The sequence below is a fragment of the Eublepharis macularius genome, chromosome 4 (genome assembly GCF_028583425.1).
Source record: "Eublepharis macularius isolate TG4126 chromosome 4, MPM_Emac_v1.0, whole genome shotgun sequence".
Taxonomy (NCBI): Eukaryota; Metazoa; Chordata; class Lepidosauria; order Squamata; family Eublepharidae; genus Eublepharis; species Eublepharis macularius.
Genome location: NC_072793.1, coordinates 179,025,735 through 179,050,333, shown reverse-complemented (window position 1 = coordinate 179,050,333; position 24,599 = coordinate 179,025,735). Strand labels below are relative to the sequence as shown.

Sequence of the window (24,599 nt, the reverse complement as noted above, 5' to 3'; positions counted from 1 at the left end):
TCCCCAAACATCAGAGAGCTTTTACCCTTGCTCGACTTAATGTTCTCCCACCTGCCCTTCTGGATGGGAGATATGCTCACATTCCATATGAGAAATGTCTCTGTCCATGCCACTCTGGCTTGGTAGAAAATATTGAGCATGTCCTTTTATACTGTCAGTGTTTCCAAAACATTTGGAATGTATATATTACTCCACTTCTGCTCAATTATCCTTGTCGATCAAATCAATGTTATATTTCACTCTTGCTTGGTGACTGTTATAATGAGATATATCTTTTAAAGTAGCTAGATTTTGTGCTCTGGCATGCTTAAATAGGCAGAAGAATAAGGTTTTATCCTAGCAATTTTGATTAAGAACTATAATTTATGTATAGTATATTTTATATCTATATCCTATAAATTTACATCTATGACTAGATTCTAAGGTATATGTCTCAATGACTTTGATTTTGATTTTTGATCTTGGATTGTAACAATAACCTATACTACATATTTTTAAAAATGGATCTGAAGAGTTGTGTGCCAGTCATTTTTTCCTTCCTAGCTGCTCTCTGGTGTTCAGGTGAGACCTGAAAATAATAATGTAGCATTTCGGAAAGAAGATACAAACCAATAAGCCTCCACTAGAGGCCAAGATGGAGAAGATCTCCACGGCCACCATGTCTTTCCCTTTGGTGCTCAGATAGGTGGGGACAAAGGAGATCCAAACACTGCAGAAGACCAGCATGCTGAAGGTGATCAGCTTGGCTTCATTGAAAGAATCGGACCATGTCCGGGGTAGGAAGACCACTATGAAACTGATGGTGGCCAGAAGACCCATGTAGCCCAGTACTATGTAGAACATGACGTCCGAGCCTTCGTTGCATTGAATGATGATATAACTCACTTGGGAATGCATGTCAAACTCTGAGAAGGGAGGCACAATTGCCAACCACAGCGCACAGATATCACTTTGAATTAAACAGCTGGGAATGATGAGTGACATGGCCAGTCTCTTTCCCACCCATTTTCTCATCCTGTTCTCTGGCTTGGTGGCCATGAAGGCAACCACCACAGTGACAGTTTTAGCCAATATGCAAGATACAGCAATGGTGAAGATGTGCCAAACAACGTTTGCCGGAGGAGGCAGGTCACTGTCCCAGGCTGGCCAATGAATAGGAAAGAGCACGGAAAGCCGAGCAGTAGAGAGGAGAGCAGGGCAATTGTTGGCTTTGACAATGGGTGAGTTCCAGTGTGCACCAAAGATCCCCATCACTGTAATTGTGGCCATGAAAAATAAAACAGCGATAGAAGCCAAGCCTGCTCCCAAGAGGTCCTGGTAGGATAAGTAAGTTCTGGATTTTGGAACACACTGATCCTTTTTCTGGTTTGGATATTTGTCTTCTGGGCATTTCTCACATTGGTCTGCATCTGAAATTCATAACTGTTAGAAACATTTACAACCATGAAACTGTTGTCCATTTTAATCAGTTGAAAGATGTTGCTGAGTAGGGTTGTTAAGAAAAATTCTCTTCATTCCTCTTTGCTCAGTTTCTCCCTGGAATCCCCCAATGAGATGAAAGAAGGGAAAGTAGAGATCCTGACCCAAGTTATGTTCTTTTTTTCATTAATAGATTTTTATTGGATGGGTCAATATATATATTCAATTTCAAATACAAATACATTCCATGTCAATTCCCCTGTGTATATTTCCCCACTCCTCCCCTCCCCCTTTTCAATAATGACTTCCAACAGCACTCCAACCACCCATTATTAATAATACCTTATTTTTATACTAAAGTTGTTCTCTTATTATTATTAGTAAAGATCTTAATTATATCTTACTTAATTTCTTTAAAACCCCTCGAAAGACCATAATTGTCCCTTAACATCCCATTTCTTTTCCATATATTTTTTCAACTTTTTCCAATCTTCCAAAAATGCTTCTGGATCTTGCTCCTTCAAATTTCTTGTTAGTTTGTCCATTTCAGCCATGTACAACAATTTCCTTGTCCATTCTTCAATTTCAGGTATTTCTTCTCTCTTCCAGTACTGAGCATATATTATTCTAGCTGCTGATATCATATAATATAACAATATTTTATCATTTCTATTAACATCTTCCAAATGCAACGATAATAACAACATTTCTGAATTTTTTGCAACATTATAACGAAGTATCAAAGACATCTCAGTACATATTTTGGTCCAAAAGTCTCTAGCCTTATGACAAGTCCACCACATATGAAATAGAGAACCTTCATGTTCCTTACATTTCCTTATCATACCACATATATGCATGCCATCCAAATAATTTATTATAACCTTCCAAAGTTAGTAGTTTATGATTGGTTAAAGACACCCATTCTTTTGGCCAGACTAAACATATCGCTTCATGGTAAAGTCGAAGATCAGGTAACTGCATTCCACCTCTTCCCTTAGCATCACAAAGAACTTTCATCTTTACTCTTGGTTTCTTTCCTGCTCACACAAATTCCGGTATCTTCTGCCATTTTTCAAATTGTTTTTTATCTTTTACAGTTGGTATTGTTTGCATTAGGAACATCATTCTAGGCAACACGTTCATTTTAACTGTGACAATCCGACCTAACCACGACAAGTTTAGTTTATTCCATTTTATCATATCTCTTTCAATTTGTGTCCAGAGTTTTTCATAGTTATTCTTAAATAAATCAATATTTTTAGCTGTCAGCTCTATTCCCAAATATTTAGTCTTGTGTGCCACTTCTCAGTTTATTATTTCACTTAGTTCCTGTTGTTTCTTCTTGGTCATGTTCTTAGTTATTATTTTTGACTTCTTTTTATTTATATAGAAGCCTGCCAAATCTCCAAATTCCTTAATTTTTTCCAGTAATCTTGGCAGAGTTTGTAGTGGATCTTCTACTATAAACATCACATTGTCTGCAAACGCTCTTAGTTTATAAGAAGATCCCTTTAATTTTTATTCCTCTTATGTCATCATCTTCTCTGATCTGCCTTAGTAATATTTCTAAGACCATTACAAATAACAACGGTGATAGTGGACATCCTTGTCTTGTACTTTTTCTTATTTCAAACGTCTCTGTCAGGTCATCATTGACACAGATTGTCGCTCTTTGTTCCTTGTATATTGTTTTTACTGCTTCTATAAATTCTTTGCCTAGGTCCATTTTTTCCATTGATGGGAATGTGAAGTCACAGTTCAAATTGTCAAAGGCCTTCTCTGCATCTGCAAAGAAAAAGCCAACTTCTTTGTCTGGTCGCTTATCAAAATATTCAATGGCATTTATAACCACTCTCAAGTTGTCCTTTAGTTGTCTGTTTGGTAGGAATCCAGCCTGGTCTTCTCCTATAAAGTCCATTAACCATATTTTAAGCCTGTCTGCTAATATTCTTGCCATTATTTTACAGTCATTGTTTATAAGCAAAATTGGTCTGCAATTTTTCACATCTGTCAAGTCTTGTAATTCTTTTGGGATGAAAGCAATACTCACTTCATTCCATGTATCTGGAAGTCCTTTTCCTTGAAGTATGTCATTCATTATATTTTTTAATATCGGTACAAGGTCTTCCTTCATTACTTTGTAGAATTTAGCAGTGATCCCATCTGGTCCTGGTGCTTTCCCAATCTTTGCTGCTTCTATTGCTCATACGATTTCTTCCTCTGTTACTGGAGCATTCAGTCTCTGCTTCATTACTTCTGTTATCTTCGGTAGATCTGTTTTTTGCAAATATCAGTCTATTTCTTCCAGATTTACTGCCTTCCTCTGGAATAATTTCGCATAATATTTGTAGAAGGCATGCTTAATTGTTTGATGATCTTTCAATTCCTTTCCTTCCTTCATTATCCTACTAATGATTTTCTTCTCTTTTTTCTAGGTACTTCCCTGGTTTATTTGCTCCTTCAAATGACTTATGTTTTAATACCTTTAAATTCCATTCCTATTCCTTGTTGCTAATGGCTCTTATTTGCTCCTGCAGTATTTTATTTTCTTGTCTTATTGATTTTTTCCCAGGTTTTTTCTTTAGTTCTTGTTCTTTTTTATGCAATTTCTCCTGTATTTCATGCCATTTCTCTTGTTTTCTTTTCTTGTCCTTGTTGTTTAATAAAATTAAATTTCCTCTTATAATTGCCTTGTATGTGTCCCTTACCATTTGGATTGAAACTTCATTATTATTATTTATTCAAAAATGTTTTGTCTCCTCTCTCAAATAGCTCAAGTTGTCCTGATTTTGTAATAGATCTTCATTTATTCTCCATCTTACTTTTCTCTGACCCATTATTGCTTTCCATAATATTGGATTATGGTCTGAACTCACCCTTGGTTATGTACAGATGTCCCCTGCTACGATTGCAACAGAAGTTTGGATTGTCTGTTGCAGGCAGAACTCAACTGATAATAAAGCTAGAAGCCTCAAAATTGACAAAGTGCTTCAGGGTGGTCATGGGAGTTGCAGAGGCATGGTTTAAACGGCATTGGGAACATCCTGGCCCCCATGATCCATTGAAAACCCAGCCCCTCCTTTTTGCTTTGGAAGCTATAGGTATATACGGCATGCATAATTCACCAAATAGGAGCCACAAAATTAGCCATAGACCACCCTCTTTTTTTTCTTTGGACTTAATGGTTGCAGGCATAACTCACTGGAAAATAAAGTAAGGGCTGGTTTTAAGAAGATAGTGAGACTTGGAGTAACAAATTAAGGGAATCATGCCATCCTGGAATAAATAAATCCTGGAGTAGATTATCTCTGAAATAAAACTGGTCATTGCAATGGAAAGAAAGGTTTAACTTACAGGAGACCAACACAAGCAGCCAGCAGAGACAGGGAAGGGAAGAAAATATTCTCTCTATGACAACATGAAGGGGGCGGGGTTAATACTTACTTGACCTATCAGAGCCTGTCTGGTGCAGTGGTTAGAATATTGGATAAGGATGAAGGAGATCCGGGTTCTAATGCTACCAGGGTTCTAATGCTGACTGACTTTGAATCGGTCACACCTTCTTGGCCTGACCTACCTCACAGGGTTGTTGTGGTGAGGACACCTTGGAGAACAGTGATCCAGAGGAGTTAGCTGTGTTCGTCTGTAGTAGCAGAATAGTAAAGAGTCCAGTAGCACCTTTAAGACCAACTAACTTTACTGTAGCATAAACTTTCTAGAACCACAGTTCTCTGCATCTGATGCAGAGAGCTGTGATTCTCGAAAGCTTATGCTACAATAAAGTTGGGTAGTCTTAAAGCTGCTACTGGACTCTTTACTACTGTGGAAAACAGTGTCAGCTGTTGTATTGTCGAAGGCTTTCACGGCCGGAGAACGATGGTTGTTGTGGGTTTTCCGGGCTGTATTGCCGTGGTCTTGGCAAGACCACAGCAATACAGCCCGGAAAACCCACAACAACCAGTGTCAGCTGTTTTTGGTCCCCAATGGGAAGAAATGGATGGTATGACATTTGTTATAAATCTGTTTTGAACTACAGCGCAGGGTCAGACTTTGATGGCTTTTGCTGGGGCTTCATCTGCTCTTACTGCAGCTCTTTCAGCAGGAGGAAGAATTGCTTGTTTAGTATTCAAACTACTGTTAAATATGGCAAGTAGATGGGGCTTTCCAGTTTGGCGTGTGGAGCCCAGTAGAACAATAGGGAACATTCATTTCTTTACAAATACAAACAGAAGAGTAATGGCTCTAGTAAAAGACGATATGAAGAACCTAGAACTATTTTTAAGGAACTTATTTTGCCAAAAGGAAATCCCCTCCCAGTAACAAGCCTGCCACTGAGTTTATGCAAGAAAACCCAGTTTAATATCAAGTGATGAATATTTTGTCAATATCGCGTACAACGATGGTAAACAGAGTTAGTGGGAATGGGAAAGAATTAGTGAAGCCCACATTGGGAATTTCTATTGTGATGCTTCTTCACAGTCCCTTGGAGCTAATTGCTTAGACTGCAGCCACTGTAGATGGAACTGGGAGGATTTCCAATCCTTTTGCACACATATCACTTTTACTTGCCATCATTCTCTACCACATATATCAGTTGTGCCTTACATGTGCATTCTGATCAAAGAGATTCCATTGTTACATATAATTTAGTCTCTAGTCTACATAACTCTCCGAGGATTTGGCTTGATTACAAAAACGGGATTCAAATGAAAAAAGGTAAGTATGAGAATAACGTGGTGGGGACTCACTTCCTTCTTCCTCAAAGCATCTCCTCATCAAACCAAACAGCTCTTCCTGGATTTCTTTCACCACAGTCGAGCAGCTGGTGCTTCAAAAGGGCCCAGGAGACATCACCCTTGGGCCTTTTGGAAGCAATCATTTAGGAACAGCTGCCTCCATCGCAGGGGGACCTTTGGTTTGAAAACTCCAACCATTTTATGATTGGCATCAGTTCTCATGGCAGCCATGTTGGCCATGACAGTCATTTTATCATGGTACCCACAACCTGTCCTCAGAATCCCAAGTGTTCCTATGGACTGAACTAAGTTAAGGAATGCTGTCCTAAGTGTAGATATTGTACAGACATTCGAAGATGGGACAGAAATGTTGAAAATCTACCTCAGGTGGTAGCAGGCTACGAGACTCTCCCTGACTATCCATTTTGCAGAAGATGGAAGTTGGCAAATCCATGAGTATGTTTATTGCACAGGAAAATTCTAGTAAATGGAATAGCATCAAATTGGAAACATTTTGCAAATTTACATCCTTTGACTTACCCATCTGGACTGCAACTTTCCCTTCGGGGCATTGAGCATAATCATAGCAACAAACTTGCTTCCTCTCTTGAACAATCCTGCTGTATCCGGTGGGGCAGCTTTCAACACATGTGCTGTGTGGGACTCTCTACAGATAAGGACAAGGAAGGGGTTGGTGAGGGAAATGCGCTGCTTGTTCCTTACACCTATGATTCTTGATTCCATCCCCTTTGCTCAAGAACACACCAGAAATCACATTCTCCCCGTTTGTATAAGTACATATGTAGATACAAAGATCAAATAACTGATAAGAGAAAGAAAAGGAGCTGGGTAAACAGAGGGAACAGGGTTATGCCCTTCATATGCACCTCTCCTCCATAAATATCCCACTGAGAGATCTCTGTCTTTTGGTGCTACACCTCTGAAGATGCCAGCCACAGCTGCTGGCGAAACGTCAGGAACTACAATGCCAAGACCACGGCAATACAGCCCGGAAAACCCACAACAACCATCGTTCTCCGGCCATGAAAGCCTTCGACAATACATCCCTTGTTGTGCATCTTCCTCATCCTCTGAATTTCTACCCTGTCACCCCCTCTTTCCCATGGCAGTATGCGTCTCCAGAGAGTGCACCACAGAAGGAAGTGCAGGTAAGGTGGCCAGTCCCTCCCTCCTGCCCCCTGCCTTCAACTGGTGATGGCTGGGGCAGGGAGAAGGTGGTAATGTCCTCCTGCCCCCCCTCACCTGGTAGCGATTGGATGAGGAGGATACAGCAATTCCCAAATGCCCTCACCATCACCCTGCGGTGAACGAGTCGTGGAGCAGTTGAAATGCTCACACACACACCCCTTTACTGGGCTGGGATCAGGAGTGGAGCAGGCAGCAATGCCCACCCCCCTTTTACCCAGCTGGGATCAGGCACAAAGCAGGTGGCAATGCCCACCCCCCCTTCATCCAGCTGGGATCAGGAGTGGAGCAGGCAGCAATGCCCACCCTTCTTTTACCCAGCTGGGATCAGGCACAAAGCAGGTGGCAATACCCACCCCCCTTCATCCAGCTGGGATCAGGAGCGGAGCAGGCAGCAATGCCTGCCTGCCCTCCCCTTTCTAGAGCTTGTTGTATTTCCCCCCACAACGGGCTTTGTTACTAGTAGGTAAAAGAAAGCTTCTCCTTTATTCTAAAGAAGTGTCATAAAATTTAAAAACTATTATCCATACCTGCTAAAATTTGTGATTCCATATCAGCAAACTGCTATTAATAGTAAACTCTTCACCTGTAGTTGCCATAGATTCCATCCGACCAACCTGGATTTTTTTGGAAAGATTGATTTGGGAATGTGACCAAGTTCACAATATCATAGCCAGCTGCCAGGTCCCCATTTTCATCAAAAAAGATTTCATCTCCAGCACAATTATTAAAGCGAACATTTCTCAAATATGAACAAAGCTAGGTTGGAAGAGAAGCAGTTGATGTATTTAAAATATCGAGTAGGAAAAAATGAATATAGATTGCTGACATTTGTTTTTTTTTTTTTTGAAAAATTTTTATTGGGTTAGAATCCATTATTTCCACATTTACATTCAATTTTCCCCAATTTTTTCATCTCTAACCCCCTCCCTTTCCCCCCCTTTTTGTTGACTTCCAACAGCTTTCCAACCCTTTGTCCCCTTTCCCTTACTTTTATTAGCTTCCTCTATCTAAAACAAATATATATTCTCCATTATTCTAAGCAGTACATCCTTAACTATTTTTAACATTATATGCCCAAACTGTAAGCCTTTGTTTCCATCTTAGATAAACAATTTATCCCAATTTTTCAATTTCAGGTATTTCTATATATCATAAACCATATAGATCATACATTCGTTTATATCAAACAATTTGACTTATTCTCTATATATATTACTCATTCTATCTTTTTATAATAGTTCTATATATCTCTCCTCACGTAGTCAATCAATTTGACCCATCTATATCTTCAGACATTCAGTTTGGTACAAAACTTGTCAGAAAAAAAAAGAAAATATTGTTAGTTAATCGCTCCTTATATTTAGTCCTTATAATTAATTATTTTCTCTATGTTCTGTTTGTTAACCTATATATATCTATATATATGTCAATCTATTAATCTGACTGCTTATTAATTCACATTTATCTCTTCTCCCCCCGGTAAAGTCTCCCCCCTCTACTTCAATACTTCAGTAGTTCTCAAACTGCCACAGTTTTCCTCCCACCTCCCATTTCTTCTCCAGGTATTGTTTCAGCTTCTCCCAGTCTGTGTTGAACTGCCCTGAGTCCAGATCTCTCAATTTTCTTGTCATCTTGTCCATTTCAGCCATATACAGCAATTTGTAAGTCCAATCTTCAATAGTTGGCACTTCTTGTACTTTCCATTTTTGCGCATACAAAAGTCTAGCTGCTGCTGTCATATAAAATATCAACGTCCTGTGTTGGGCTGGAATTCCCTCCATTCCCAAGTTCAGTAGCAGGAGTTCTGGGTTCTTATTAATTTGAAATTGTAAAATTTCACTCATTTCTCTTATTATTTCCCCCCAGTTCTGCCTGGCTACCTCACACGACCACCACATATGATAGAGGGAGCCCTCATGCTTCTTACATTTCCAGCATTTATTAGAAGTATTCGAATTCCCTAGCGCAATCTTCTTTGGTGTCATGTACCAACGATAGATCATTTTATAAATGTTCTCTTTGATATTAATACATGTCGTTGTCTTCATTGTAGTTTTCCACAAGTATTCCCATGCCTCCATTGTTATTTCTTTATTAAAGTTTATAGCCCATTTCACCATTTGTGTTTTAACTATCTCATCCTCGGTATACCACTTCAACAGTACTTGGTATACCTTGGATATTCTTTTCTTATCTTCTTTAAGAAGGGTCTGCTCTAGTTCCGAATTCTCTATTCGTATACCTCCCTTTACAGAGTCCGAATTATATAAGTCTCTGATCTGTCTATACTGGAACCAATCGTAGTTAGGTGATAGTTCCTCTTGTGTCTTTATTCTAAGTTTGGATGCTTCAATTTTAGTTATTTCTTTATACGTTAAACATTGTTGTTCATTATCAACAGCTCTCGGGTCTATCACCTCATATGGAACCACCCACAAAGGGGTTCCTTCTTGTAGATAAATTCTGTACTTCTTCCAGATTATGTATAGACTTCTCCGAACAAAGTGATGCAGGAACATCGAGTTGACCTTTACTTTGTCATGCCATAAATATGCGTGCCATCCAAATATTTTTTTATATCCCTCTAGGGCTAATAGTTTCTTGTTCTTTAATGTCATCCATTCTTTCAACCAAACTAGGCAGATTGCATCATGATAAAGTCTCAGATTGGGCAGCTGCATTCCGCCTCTTTCCTTTGCATCTTGTAAAACTTTCACTTTCACTCGAGGCTTCTTGCCTGCCCAAACAAAATCTGATATTTTCCTCTGCCATTTTTCAAATTGTTTGGAGTCTCTGATGATTGGTATTGTCTGTAGCAAAAACATTACTCTTGGTAACACATTCATCTTAACTGCTGCAATCCTGCCCAACCATGACAAATTCAATCTATTCCATTTAATCAAGTCTCTCTCTATCTGAGTCCATAGTTTTTCATAATTGTTTTTGAATAGATCTATATTCTTTGCAGTTAATTCGACTCCCAAATATTTCACTTTACTTGTTACTTCACAATCCGTTGTTTCCATTAACAATTGTTGTTTCTGCTTAGTCATATTTTTGCATAATATCTTTGACTTCTTTTTGTTAATGAAGAAACCTGCCAAGTCTCCAAACTCCTTGATCTTATCTATCACTCTTGGCATGTTCTCCAATGGGTCCTCTACAATTAACATTATGTCATCCGCAAATGCTCTGACCTTGTATGAATAGTCCTTTATTTTTATTCCACGAATTTCATCATCTTGACGTATTTGTATCATCAGAATCTCCAATACTAAAATGAACAACAATGGAGATAACGGGCAACCTTGTCTTGTTCCTTTACTTATCGTCAATTTCTTGGTCAATTCATCATTCACCACAATTGCTGCAGTCTGGTCTCTATAAATTTCCTTAATTGCTCTGATGAATCTTTCTCCCAATTGTAGCTTTTCCATAGTGGCAAACATAAAGTCCCAGTTTAAATTGTCAAACGCTTTTTCAGCGTCAACAAAGAAGAAACCAACCTCTTTGTCACAACGCTTGTCATAATATTCAATAGCATTGATCACTGTCCTTAAGTTGTCTCTTATTTGTCTGTCTGGCAAAAAGCCTGCTTGTTCCTCCTCTATGACTTCCGAGAGCCACCCCTTCAATCTCTCCGCCAATATCTTCGCAAAAATTTTGTAGTCATTGTTGAGTAGCGATATAGGTCTATAATTTTTCACATTAGTCAGGTCTTGGCCCTCTTTTGGGATCAATGATATATTCGCTTCACTCCAAGTTTCTGGAATCCTTTGATCCCTTAAAACCCCATTCATCACCTCTTTTAGGAATGGTGCCAGTTCATTAGCCATTGTCTTATAGAATTTAGCCGTAAGTCCATCTGGTCCTGGCGCCTTTCCTAGATTTGCAGATTGTATTGCCTTACTTATTTCCTCGTCAGTTACTTCACTATTCAACTTATTTCTCCAAGCTTCCGAGATTTCTGGAAGTTTGGTTTTCTCCAAATATGACGCTATTGATTCTTTGTTTACTTCTTTTTTATTATACAGCTTAGCGTAAAATTTATAAAAGGCTCTACTAATGGTAGCCTGCTCCAAATACGTTTTGTTATCTTCGCAAATTTTATTTATTATCTTCTTTTCCCTTTTCTTCTTCAATTGCCATGCCAGGTACTTCCCAGGTTTATTAGCACCCTCAAACGCTTTTTGATTCAGTCTTTTGAGATTCCACTCCAATTCTTTATTGCTCATTGCTGTTAGCTGTTCTTGAAGTATTTTAATTTCCTGGTATACCTTCTTTTTCCCTGGTCTCTTTTTTAGCTGTATTTCTTTGGCTTTTATTTTCTCCTCAATCTCTTGTCTTTTCTCCTCTTTCTTCTTTCTTGCTCTACCATTTAAGTCCATTAGTATGCCCCTTACAACCGCCTTGTAAGCATCCCAAACTTTATTGGTTGGTACTTCTTTATTCACGTTGTATTGTATAAAAAACTTTGTCTCTCTTCTCAGTATTTCCATATTCTCTCTTTCCTGTAACAAGTCCTCATTTATTCTCCATGCTTTCCTTTTTCTCTTTTTTCCAAATTTCCACATAATTGGGTTGTGATCTGAGCCTACCATAGGCATTATTTCTACCTCCTTAGTCCATAATGCTAAGTCTTTTGAGGCCCAGATCATATCAATTCTTGATAATGTAGAATGCCTTGCAGAATAAAAGGTAAACTGTCTGCTTTTAGGATATTCTCTCCTCCATACATCTTCAAGAGTCTCTTGTTGAATCAACTCAAAAAAAAGCTTTGGTAATAGTCCTCTTTTCTTTTGTGCCGTTGTAGTCTTTTTGTCTAGTTCCAAGTCTGTCACTCCATTGAAGTCTCCAGCAAGAATTATCTGGTCGTATGCAAGATCGTCTAAATGCTTCCTTAAATCCTCAAAGAAGCTTTCTTTTGCACCGTTAGGTGCATAAAGTTCGACTACCAACACTCTCTTTAAATTCCAAATACATTCCACTGCTACAAATCTAGCTTCCACATCTCTCATAACAAATTTTGGCTGTAGCTCCTCTTTTATGTACAACACCACTCCTCTTTTTTTCTTGTTGGAGGCCGCTACATATTCTTTGCCCAATTTTCCAGATTTTAAATATTTTACATCCTGCTTTCTGATATGGGTCTCTCGCAAACAAACAATGTCACATTTTTGTTTTAGTAGCCAGTGAAAAGTATTTTTCCTCTTATTCGGTGAGTTTAGTCCATTTACATTCCAAGATAATACTTTACACTCCATACTCATGATCTTGTTGGTAAGTCTTTTTCATTGTCCTTAATAAATCGCTCCATCTCTCGCTCAGATCTGATGCGTTTTTTGGCCCCTCCAAACTCAAAGGACACTCCTTCCGGTAACTCCCATCTGTACCTGATTTTCATGTCCTTCAAAATCTGAATTAGCACTTTATATTTTTTCCGGTCCAGTAACACTGATCTGGGCAGTTCCTTCATTATAATAATCGTCTTGCCATCAATCTCCAATGGATCTTGAAACTGTTTTGTCACAATCCTCTCTTTCATATTTCGTGTTGTAAACTGCACAATCACATCTCTTGGTAGTTTCCTCTGGGTTGCTATTCTCGAATTCACACGGTATGCCACATCTAGGATAGCCACAACTTCCTCCTCCTCCTTCCCCAGGTACTCAGCCAACACCTCAGTCATCTGTTCTTGCGCTGACTTTCCTTCCACTTCTGGCAAGCCACGAAAACGTAGCTGCTTCTCCATATGTTTAGTTTCTGCAACTGACATTCTCCCCTTCACCAATCTCATCTCTGTTTGTTGTGTGTCTGCTAAATTCTCCATCGCGTCTTCTACTTCTGCTGACATTTGTTGACATGGAACCACTTGTTCTGTAATACTGATTTGCAATTGAATTCGTATTTTCAAATGTTTTATTTGATCAACATGCTAAACATAAAAATGAAGGTGAACATGAAATTCCATCAGAATCATAATGGAAGGATACACCTTTTGAAAAGGAGCATTTGGATTGCTCTCATGTTGCTCTAGTAGGACTGGAGCCATCTTGGATATACGCCCTCTATGTAAACGCAAAGTCAAGATATCCCCCATGTGTGGCAACAGATACACATTTTTCTCTCTCACACACCATTGTGTCCACCTTTAGACATGGAACCTTTTTGTTGCAGAGTCTGAATCTATAAAATGGCACATGAGTTCTTATACACAACCCGGTTCATGATATATAGTACCGTAACACTGTGGTTATATTCCACTCTTCTAGACAGAACACTCAGAATGTACTACAGTGCACTCAGAATGCTGGAAAGTTAGTATTATCATTATCCTCATAATACAGCGGGGGAGCTGGGGCTGAGAGGAGTGGCTTACCCAAGCCCCCTGGCAGAGCTAATGGCAGTAATGGGATTCAAACCAGCAGAGTGCTGATTCACAGCGCAATCACTTATCACTATGCTACAGCAGCTCTCATAATGGATGAACTGTGACAAAAAGAACCATGACTGACCTGCCATGGCCGAGCACTGAGAAGACCTCCACCTCCCATCACTCTCTGCTGAGTTCTCGATGAATACGTGGCATGGAGAGCATGTGCCACAGCATAGACAGCATTGTAGATGCCATAGCTCTGACCTGACATTCCCGTTTCAAACATAGTGCCTGGGATGCTGTCCAGCTTCTCTTCCCCTGTGCAGTTTTTGCTTTTTGGCACATAAAGGTTATAGAGTGGTAGTGAACAGAGAAATACAGTGAACCAGAAATTCTGGATGAAATAAATCTTGGATTGATATGGATTTAGAGTCTCAATGAAGTCCTGAAATCCTGGCACCTTATTTGTGTGCAGTGCAAAGGACAAACTGCCATTGAGGGATTTTGGTGTGAATTTCTTTCCAGCGAAAATAGAGGTGACATCCCGTTGAGAAGTTATAATCCAAACTCGCTCTATTGGCAGTCCACAATTAATTTCATAATTTTGTAGAATTAATTCTAAACTATCCATCGACGAGAATGACATTGAGTTTGGTAAACCAGATATTTAAACCTATCCTCCCCAAGATTTTACCAAGGTACCTATTTTCTGCATAACTTGTCGCTATTGGAATAATTTCTTTCAAAGCAATGCAAATATTACTCTGGAACAACCTTGGGATCAAGTTATGAAGGAACGCTTCTCCACTGTCATCATCTGATGTGAGGAGGCCAATCCAATTCCATCCAAAATGCTTCAGGAGATGAACAATTCCAACACACTGACGTATGTCATTTGGAACCATCTTGAAGAGAAAATGGAACTGAGTTTTTTCATTCATTGCAGGGTCAAAGGAACCATAAGTGACCTAAGATCATGACATTATGAGATATGCCAAAAATCTTCATTTATTTTTGAAAATATGTTTCTTCCTCTAAATAATACTAATATAAACAGGGCTTTTTTCTGGGAAAAGAGGTGGTGGAACTCAAGACTGCACAATGATGTCATTTTGGGTCAGCTGGAACAAGGGGGAAGTTTTTTAAAGTCTAAATTGCCCTTGGCAAAAATGGTCACGTGGTGGCCCTGCCCCTGATCTCCAGACAGAGGGGAGTTTAGATTGCCTTCTGTGCCACTGCACAGAGGGCAATCCAAACTCCCCTCTGTCTGGAGATCAGGGGGTGGGGCTACCAGCCATGTGATCATTTTCAAGAAGTTCCAGAACTCCGTTCTACTGCGTTCCTGCTGAAAAAAAGCCCTGAATATATATATATCCATTTGTGCTGTTCGGTCATCTAAGAAGTGTTATACTTTGTAATGATCCTTATTATCTAAAAGTTCTAATCATGCTATCAAGGTAGGGCAATGAATAAACCCAACTGATCATGGCTCCTTCAGGGCTAGGGCAAAGAATGGCACTGGATAGCATGGACCCAGGGAAGGATATTGGCCTATCATTCCATCTTTCATTTATTGACCAGAAGATCATGAATAGACATGGACATGAACCAAAAAAACCCTGCACCATGAGGTTCATGGGGTTTTCACGAACCAGGAACCACGAAATACCATGAACTGGGGCAAGTTCACGAACTGGTTTGTGGTTCGTGGGGTTTAAATGCCCCTTTCCAGCTGCTTAGCAGCAGCAGGGAAATGGGCATTTTATAGTTTAAAGGGCCCTTTCCTGCCGCTTGCAAGGGACAGATCCTTTTAAACTATCAGCTGGCAGGGTGGGGGGGGGAATCCCAAAGCCCACAAAGCCCGCGGCCTCCTTCCCCTCCTCCTGTGAGGGGCAAGAAGGCTATTTTTGGCCTCTTCCACTGCTGCGCAGGCCCACAGAGCAGTGGAGGAGGCTGAAAATGGCTTTCCCGCCCCTCAAATAGCCATAGCGACCATTTGTGGGGCAGGGAGGCACTTTTTGGCATCCTCTGCTGCCCTACAGGCCCACGTGGCAGCAGAGGAAGCCGAAAATGGCCTTCCTGGCCCTCCCTAGAGAAAGGGGAGGAGGCCACGGACCACAGAGAGGCTAAGAAGGCTGTACCTCTGCTGCTGGGCTGCAGCCTCCACCACCCCAGCAGCTACTACAGACTAACACAGCTAACTCCTCTGGATCCACCCCAGCAGCAGACTCCAGAGCCAAGGTAAGTGGGGGGCTGGGGTGGGGGTGTGTGGGCTGGGGTGGGGGGTGGGGGATGGGGCTTGTTGGGTTTGAGCCATTTAAAGGGCCCTGCCACCTGCCAGCTGATAGTTTAAAGGGACCTGCTGCTTGCAAGTGGCAGGAAAAGTTTAAACTGCCCCTTTCCCTGCTTCTTTGCAGCAGCATGGAAAGGGGCATTGCCCGTTAATACGAACCAAATGAACCAGTAGACTAGTTTGTGGAAGTTCGTGGAAATGAGCTTTTACGAACCACTGGTTCACGAACCACAAACCTGGTTGGTTCGTGAGGTATTTTTTGGTTCGTATTTAGGTTCGTGCCCATCTCTAATCATGAACCATGCACTAAACATAGAGATCTGAGAAGTTATTGGAGAGGATTTCTGTTTCTATGTCTATATTTCTTCATCTCTATAAATGTACTTACCTGTGGAATCTTGTATGTAGTTAAATGGTTGGCCATCTGGATGGAGTTTTGGGAGGCGAAGCTACCAATGATGGCCATTACTTTCTTCTTCCTGTCACAGTCGTAATTGACATGACTCTTTCGTCCTCTGAAGAGTAGAATCCTAATGGCTTGAGAGCTTTTCAGTGAGTTGAAAGAATTGTCAAAGATCTTTGATCTGGGGGGCGTGGCGTCGGCTCGAAGCGAGATGGACGCGTTGTGCTGAAGCTCCATCTTGATTCCACCCCAGGCCCCTAAAACAACACATTCTACTTCACGTTTCTGAAATTGACATGAAGGGTAAGCAGGATCAGTCTTTCAAGAAGCAAAATATAAAGGCAGTAAAGAACTTACAAACGTATTTCCCTAGTTCTCAAGCTGAAAGTGCTGAGGGGGAAACGGAGGGAGGGAGGGCTAATATGGCGGCCGCGGGAAGCTCAGCTGAGGCACGGAAGCTATCGGCCGTACCCTATGACCCTGCACTGAAAACGCTGCTAAAAGAGATCGAAATGAGCTTTGCTGATCGGATCTCTATCATGATGGAGCCCCTATCTAAACAAATAAATGAAGTTAAGCTGGTGCTAGATGCGGTAGCTCAAAGGATGGACCAAGCCTTGTCCCAAACGACAGCTTTAAAAGACGATGTTCAGCTCCTTCAGTCTGAGAACAACAAAGTCCAAAGCAAAATCCTGGGCATTGAATTTCAGCTGAGGAGTTCTAATTTGAAGTTCAGAGGACTGGAGGAGGATTTTACAGCAGACGTAGACCTTTGTACTTTTCTCTCTGACTGGCTGGCAAGTGAACTACAATTGCAGGAGGGAGCAACCGTCGCCATTTCTAAAGCGTACAGAATTGGCACCAAAAATAATGAAAGGAGGAAGGGGCCGAGAGACGTAGTGGCAATGTTTGTTGATTGGAAAATAAGAAAACAAATCCTGGAAATGGCCAGAATGAAAAGATTTCTAACGTACAAAGGAGAAAGAATTAATGTTTTCACAGATCTCCCTTCTGAAATACTTGAAAAACGACGGCAATTTAAAAGCGTAACAGAAGGTTTCAGATCGGCCCAAGTCGACTACAGCTGGACCCGCTTCTCTATGCTCCGTGTTAATATCAACGGCAAGATTCATTTCATTTCGACACCTGAGGAGGGACGTCGCTTCATGCAGGAGCTCGGCATTGAAATCGCCATGGAGACGGAAGCGGGCGCACAACGGAGGAAGCGCAGCATGCCTTTATCGCCACAGAAGACCAACAAGATTGCTGCCCGTGATGCCTAACCACGACGGTTCTGATTGACATGTCTGTGTGAAGTAGAATGTTTAAAGCTAATACTATCCATTTCATTTGAGGGGGGCAGGGTGGGATTGAATGAGGGGCTTTTTTGCTTTATTTAGCTCCTTTTTACAGGCAGTCCTTTCTGTTGGTCTGAAGCCGAAGCTCAGAGGGGTTCTCTTCGCTGAGCTTCTGAAGACTGCCTAGCAACGAGATAACCAGTACTGAATTACTGAAGTTTTATTTGCGATCTCCTTGCTTGCCCCGCCACTCAAATAGCCCACTTGATTCTAATTGATAGATCAGCTGTGCGGGGGGCCACCACTGTGATTTTCAGCCACGTTGAGATCTTCCCTTCCCTAATTAATTAACACCACCTTCCCAACTGTAATAAACCCTGACACAAAACGCGCTAGTTACACTAGCTAATTGATTAATTCATTGAATATATTTCAAACTAGAATAAGGGGGGGTAAAGGGAAATCTTTTTAACAGTACTTGATTTTGGGGGGATTGATTCACATTGCTGAAATTAGTAAACACTGTAATTGCATAGTTAAAAATTTTTATTTTTTTATTTTATTTCTACCACATAAGGGAAAGCCAATAAATTCTCCAATTGATCAAATATACCCCACGTGATTGACTACCCATTAGGGATTGGTAGGGCTTCATAAAGTGATATAGGGGTTGAATCTTAGGATCTCATCAACTGTTTTAATATTTATCTCTAATCAACTTGAAATATCATAATTAATTGAGGGGAGAGGGAGGGGGGTTGTCTAATATTGGGGGGTTTGATTAATAGCTTATTGATTTTGCACTGATTGAGGACGTAAGAAGCACTATCAACAATTAATTTCTGAGTGATCGCCTCTTATTGATTATCCTTGAAGCCACTTCATATCTGTGTATACGTATCAACTTGATCTCCTACAGAACCGCTTGCAAATTCCTCCATTAATTGATCATAGCTGCTAAACCATCTATTCATATAGCCTACCATATAGATACAGAGTAATCAACTACTTTACTATCCATTTCAAATTGACCTTCACAATCCTGAGTGTCTTAGAGACGGGGGAGGAGGGTCCTATTATTTTGGAGGAGTCAATCTTGCAGTCAGCTGTCTGCGAATTATTGTGTGATTCCTCTCTCATAACCAGATTGGTTATATGTTATATGTTATATAGTTGGATTTAAGGTATAATATTTTCTCCCTACATGTGAATAGTTAGAAGAACTTAGCTGTGTTTGGCACTAGTGTTGATAACTTCTTATTTTGCCTACCTTACCTGCCCGTGCTAAGCTGCACTATCTTAACGCAGTACTGCTCGGTTGGCAACGGAAGCACCTTATTTGCTTGTAACACTCCGATAGTACCACTTTGGCCTAAAGAACCTCACACTTCAATCACAGGGTACCTGATTGCTTAGCAATGACCTCGCAATCAGGTTTGCATGTTGTCACCCAAAATTTAAGGGGGCTTAACAACCTTATAAAAAGGAGACGGGTCCTATCGAAATTAGCAAAACTTAATGCTGATGTGGTTATGATTCAAGAAATTCATCTCCATGCGGTGCACGATGAGGAGCTTAAGGCCCCCTGGATTAAAATGCAGTTTCATGCGAAAGGCTCCTCAAAGGCCCGAGGAGTGGCAATACTGTTAACTAAAAATTGCCAGTTTGTACATAGGGCTAGTCTAAAAGACTCTAAGGGACAATACCTCTTCATCAAAGGCCTACTGGATGATCGGATGGTCACACTGGCCTCAATATACGCACCTAACGCAAGCCAGCTTGATTTCTTATCTGAAACACTGCAAAAACTACAGAACTTTCAAGAGGGACCGGTGATAGTAGGTGGGGACCTCAACTTGATAGAGAACCATAAATTGGAGGTTAATAGCGCTCTCAGCATCTCTATACAAAGCTAAAACGCAGCAGAAACAGACCCTGATTGACAAAATTAACACCCTAGAACATCTACACAAAAGGAATGGCAGTAAAAAGGTATATAAACAGCTACTACATGAACGTAAAACCCTAGAGGCATTGGAAACTCAGCAAATTCAGAAAAATCTTTTATACTTAAAGCAAAAATACTGGTACCACTCCCCTAAATCCCTACGATACCTAGCATGGAAAGTAAAAGACAAAAAAATCAATAGGCATATCAGGCTTATCAAGGATTCCAACAACCGGGTGCTCACTGGACCTGTCGACATAGTAAAAGTGTTTAGAGACTTTTACGCCAAGTTATACTCCTCAACCAAGCCAGACAAAGAGAAAATCAAACTATATCTGTCTAAGCACAAAAATATTAAACAATTAGCGGAGACCTACAAGATGATAATAGACAGTCCTATCTCCAGTGTTGAGCTCCTTGACTCCATCAAGGGCTTGAAACGCAATAAAGCCTCGGGGCCGGACGGTTTCCCGGCCGAATTTTATCAGAAATTTGCGGCAACACTGCACCAGCCCTTGCTTTCGGCTTGCAATGACATTTTTGTGTTAGGCACCTTACCTGGAACGTGGTCAGAAGCTAACATTACATTAATTCCCAAGGAGGGCAAGGATCCTTCGAACCCTAGCTCTTACCGCCCAATATCTCTTCTAAACACAGACTATAAAATCTTTACCTCGATCTTAGTGAAAAGGCTGAACTCTTTTATAGGGAAATATATTTGTAAAGATCAAATAGGCTTCATCCCCAACAGGGATATCTCGGAGAACATTTATAAAGCTTTAAATATACTAACTTATAGCAAGCATTACAATCAACAACTACTGCTCCTATCCCTAGATGTAGAGAAGGCTTTTGATTCGCTTGAAATCACCTACCTACAAGAGCTCCTGTCCCACATGAATTTTGGTTCTGATTTCCAACATGTAATTAAAGCCATATATGACTGCCCCCATGCAAAAATTAAAACCAATGGTGTCTCCTCCCGCTCACTCACCCTTTACAGGGGCACACGACAAGGTTGTCCGTTGTCTCCCATCCTTTTTGCTCTAGCGATCGAACCCCTTGCTGAAGCTATAAGGTCTAATGTGCAAATCCATGGAATAATGGTCACTGACATCACCTTTAAATTGTGTCTCTTCGCCGATGACATTTTGCTGTTTATCTCTCACCCTCTAGACTCCCTGAAGTACCTCCACAAAGAATTGGCCCAATTTGAACTAATCTCAGGGCTAAAGGTTAACCAGAATAAGTCAAGTCTTCTCCCCATAAATTTGCCTGATCCTTTGAGAAACGAAATCAGACGGCTCTACCCATATCAATGGGCACAATCTCACTTACATTACCTAGGCGTAAATATCCCCCAAAACCCGGACCACCTGCTCCGACTTAATCACCAGCTGCTGATGAAAGAAATTAAGAGCGTATTATTCAAATGGAACAAACAAACGTTATCTTGGTTTGAGAGGTATAACTTGATTAAATCCTTCATCCTTCCAAAACTAATATTCCTTTTCCGAACAGTCCCAATACAGATTCCCCATCACTTACTGAGCCAATGGCAGACGTCCCTCAATGGGTTTCTTTGGGATCATAAGCGTCCCAGAATAGCTTTTAAGATCCTGAGGACCAAACGCTCTAAGGGGGGATTTAACTTCCCTGATGTTGGCATGTACTATACAGCAGCTAGGCTATCGGACGTAGTTCAAATCTTGCACCATAACACACACTTTGACTGGATGGATGCGCTGCATCCACAACATCAAACCCACACGATTGGCGAACTATTCTGGACCAATACTGCTCACCGCTCCGCTTCATCGGGCGGAAACATCTTCCTCATGGTCCTTCTGAAGCTCTGGGATAAACACAGGTCCAAACTGGTCCCTAAAATCTCTAGATTCTCACTATTGACCTCGCATGACGGGGCACCGCCTCAGCATAACAGTGCAAACTCATCAACCTGGGAGAGCCTTAGGAACAAGAGGCTGACAGATATAACATCTAAAACTGGCATCTTAGACAGAACAGAACTAGCCCGCAAACTCGGTGGGGAGGTTCCGTGGTACCTCTACTTTCAGTTAACCTACTTTTTGAGACACCTGGAAATAGGGCAAGTCCTATCCAAACCTATGACGGAATTTGAAAAGATTCTTGAACCAGATTCTCTCTCCCGCAAAGGGCTTCTGTCTAAAATCTATAATATGCTGATTAACTCTCATACTAAACAGAGTGAGACACTGAAAGATAAATGGCAACTAGATTGCGGTGTTGACATCTCGCAGTCTGACTGGGAACGGGTTTGGACTTCCAAACTACTAAGCACCCCGGTCATTAATGCCAAACTACAAAATTACAAAATCCTTCACAGGTGGTATCTCACCCCACAGCAGCTAGCAAGGATAGACCCCAAAAAATCCCCTCTCTGCTGGAAAGGGTGCGGTGAGCAGGGAATGTTTATACACGTATGGTGGGGATGCCAATCCATTCAAGGATTTTGGCGCTTAGTCTTCAAAGAAATCAAAACCATCACCTCCCACGCTATCCCTCCTAGCCCTGAACTGATCTTTTTGGATGTCTGGACTGACTCTCCTGTACCTCGCCAACGGAGGGATCTAATTCGCACGTTCTTGAATGCTGCTAAGAATGCGATAGCAATCAAATGGAAATCACCTGTTCCCCCGGATTTACACATATGGTACAGGATGGTGTGGGACCATCTTATAATGGAAAGAATATCTGACAGATTGCAACTCTCTACAAACCCCTTGAAACCCTCTGACTTTGCATCCAAGTGGTTCCCTTTCTTGGATCATCTAGCCAAAAATGAGTTCTTAGCATCAAAGCTGCCCTTTCAGGCAATCATAAATCCAGAAGTGTGAGGATCAAGAGGCCATTGTGGTACTGGAGTAGTTATGTTATCTTGTCCATGAGATGTAGTTCAACAATTATCCTTGCTTGTATGTTCGCAGATTAGTAAAGTGTGTCAGCTAAGGTATATGTATTAGAAATCTCCTCTTATGTCCCAATTGTATATACAGAAATCGTTTTGTGTATTGTTATATGATATATCCTCTTACAGTTGATGTTGTTATGACTTATTGTTAATAAACTTTTAAAATTGAAAAAAAAAGATCTTTGGTCTCAGTGTGGTGTTGGTCAAATTATATGCAAACATTGGCACCCCTCAAAGGTGGGGTGGTGGGCATTACAACCTACTCTGCTCCAAATACCAGTTAAGTTAAGGCATTGGATGGGCATTGCCACCTCCTCTGCTCCTAATACCAGCTGGGTTAAGGCGGGGTGGGCATTTCCTCCTGCTTCACTCCTAATAATAGCTAGATTAAGGTGGGGTGGGCATTGCCCTATCCTCTGCTTTTTTTGCTCCCACTCACTATATTTACATGTGGAGAACCATACCTGTTGGACTTATAAGACTTTATGGAGCAGCTTGCCTGCTATTGATTTATGTATAGCTTTTCAGTAGCCTTTCAATTATGGGGTAATTATCCCCCCCATCCCTCAAATCTATTCCTCTTTCACCACTGCTATTCATAGGAATCTTGCTTGCTTGTGCATTGCTTCTTGTGCATTTGTGAGTTTTCTCCTTTAAATAAAAATTCTTTAATTCCAGAACATCATCCTCATCAGTTTCCTTGGGGAGGGGACCCCATAAATATTTATGGTGTATCCCACTTGTTACCCTCTCATATAGCCTTCTCCTTGCTGTTAATTCCCCCCTCTTACTTGCAAGGAGTCCCATTCCGGTAACAAAACTTCTAGGAATTTCTCAGTACGGTTGGCAACCCTACGTGCACTGGATGTTCTTTAATGGCTCTTCTCACTCTGCCATGCGGCTCCCTTCATGACTTTGGGCCAGTCACTCTCAGCCTAGCCTGTCTCACAGTATTGTTGTGAGAATAAAATAGAGAATGGAGAGGCATGTATGTTTCTCTCTGCTACTTGGAAGGTGAACAGCCTAAAATTGTACTAGAGAGTCAAAGTACTCATCTTATATAGATCATAGACTCCGGGGTTTTTTTGAAAACTATCTCTATAAGGGTAGCTGAGGCCCCATTTACTGTACATGCCCCACAAATCTCACTGTCTGTTTAAGTATTCTTTGGAATCAAATAAGAACATAAGAACATAAGACAAGCGCTGTTGGATCAGGCCAATGGCCCATCAAGTCCAACAGTCTGTGTCACACAGTGGTCAAAAATCCAGGTGTCCTCAGGAGATCTGCCAGTGGGGAAGGGACACTAGAAGCCCTCCCACTGATCCCCCCCCCCAAAACACCAAGCATAAAGAACACTATGGGCCTAGACAGAGAGTTCCATCTATACCTTGTGGCTAAAAGCCACTGATGGACCTCTGCCCCATATGTTTATCCAATCCTCTCTTGAAGCTGTCTATGATTGAAGCTGCCACCACCTCCTGCGGCAGTGAATTCCAGGTGTTAATCACCCTTTGGGTGAAGAAGTATATCCTTTTATCCCTTCTAACCCGAATGCTCAGCAATTTCATTGAGTGCCCATGAGTTCTTGTATTGTGAGAAAGGGAGAAAAAGACTTCTTTCTCTACCTTCGCTATCTCATGTATAATCTTGTAAACCTCTATGATGTCACCCCTCTGTCATCGTTTCTCCAAGCTAAAGAGCCCCAAGTGCTTTAACCTTTCTTCATAGGGGAGGTGGGAAGTGTTCCATCCCTTGAATCATTCTAGTTGCCCTTTTCTGCACTTTTTCCGGTGCTATAATGTTTTTTTTTGAGGTGTGATGACCAGATTCGTACACAATATTCCAAATGAGGCCGTACCATTGATTTATACAGGGGCATTATGATACTAGCTGATTTGTTTTCAATTCCCTTCCTAATAATCCCCAGCATACCGTTGGCCTTTTTTATTGCTGTTGCA

At 41.0% G+C, this 24,599-nt stretch overlaps 1 protein-coding gene across 1 annotated transcript in view; it reads right to left on the bottom strand.

Annotated features, from left to right (window-relative positions):
* Positions 1–16,676, bottom strand: part of LOC129327963 (vomeronasal type-2 receptor 26-like) — a 33,802-nt gene extending 17,126 nt beyond the window's left edge. The window contains exon 1 of the mRNA XM_054976711.1: positions 16,490–16,676. Coding sequence (XP_054832686.1) covers positions 16,490–16,676 — 187 coding nt within the window. The remainder of the gene's footprint in view (positions 1–16,489) is intronic.
* Between the last annotated feature and the right edge of the window lie 7,923 nt (positions 16,677–24,599).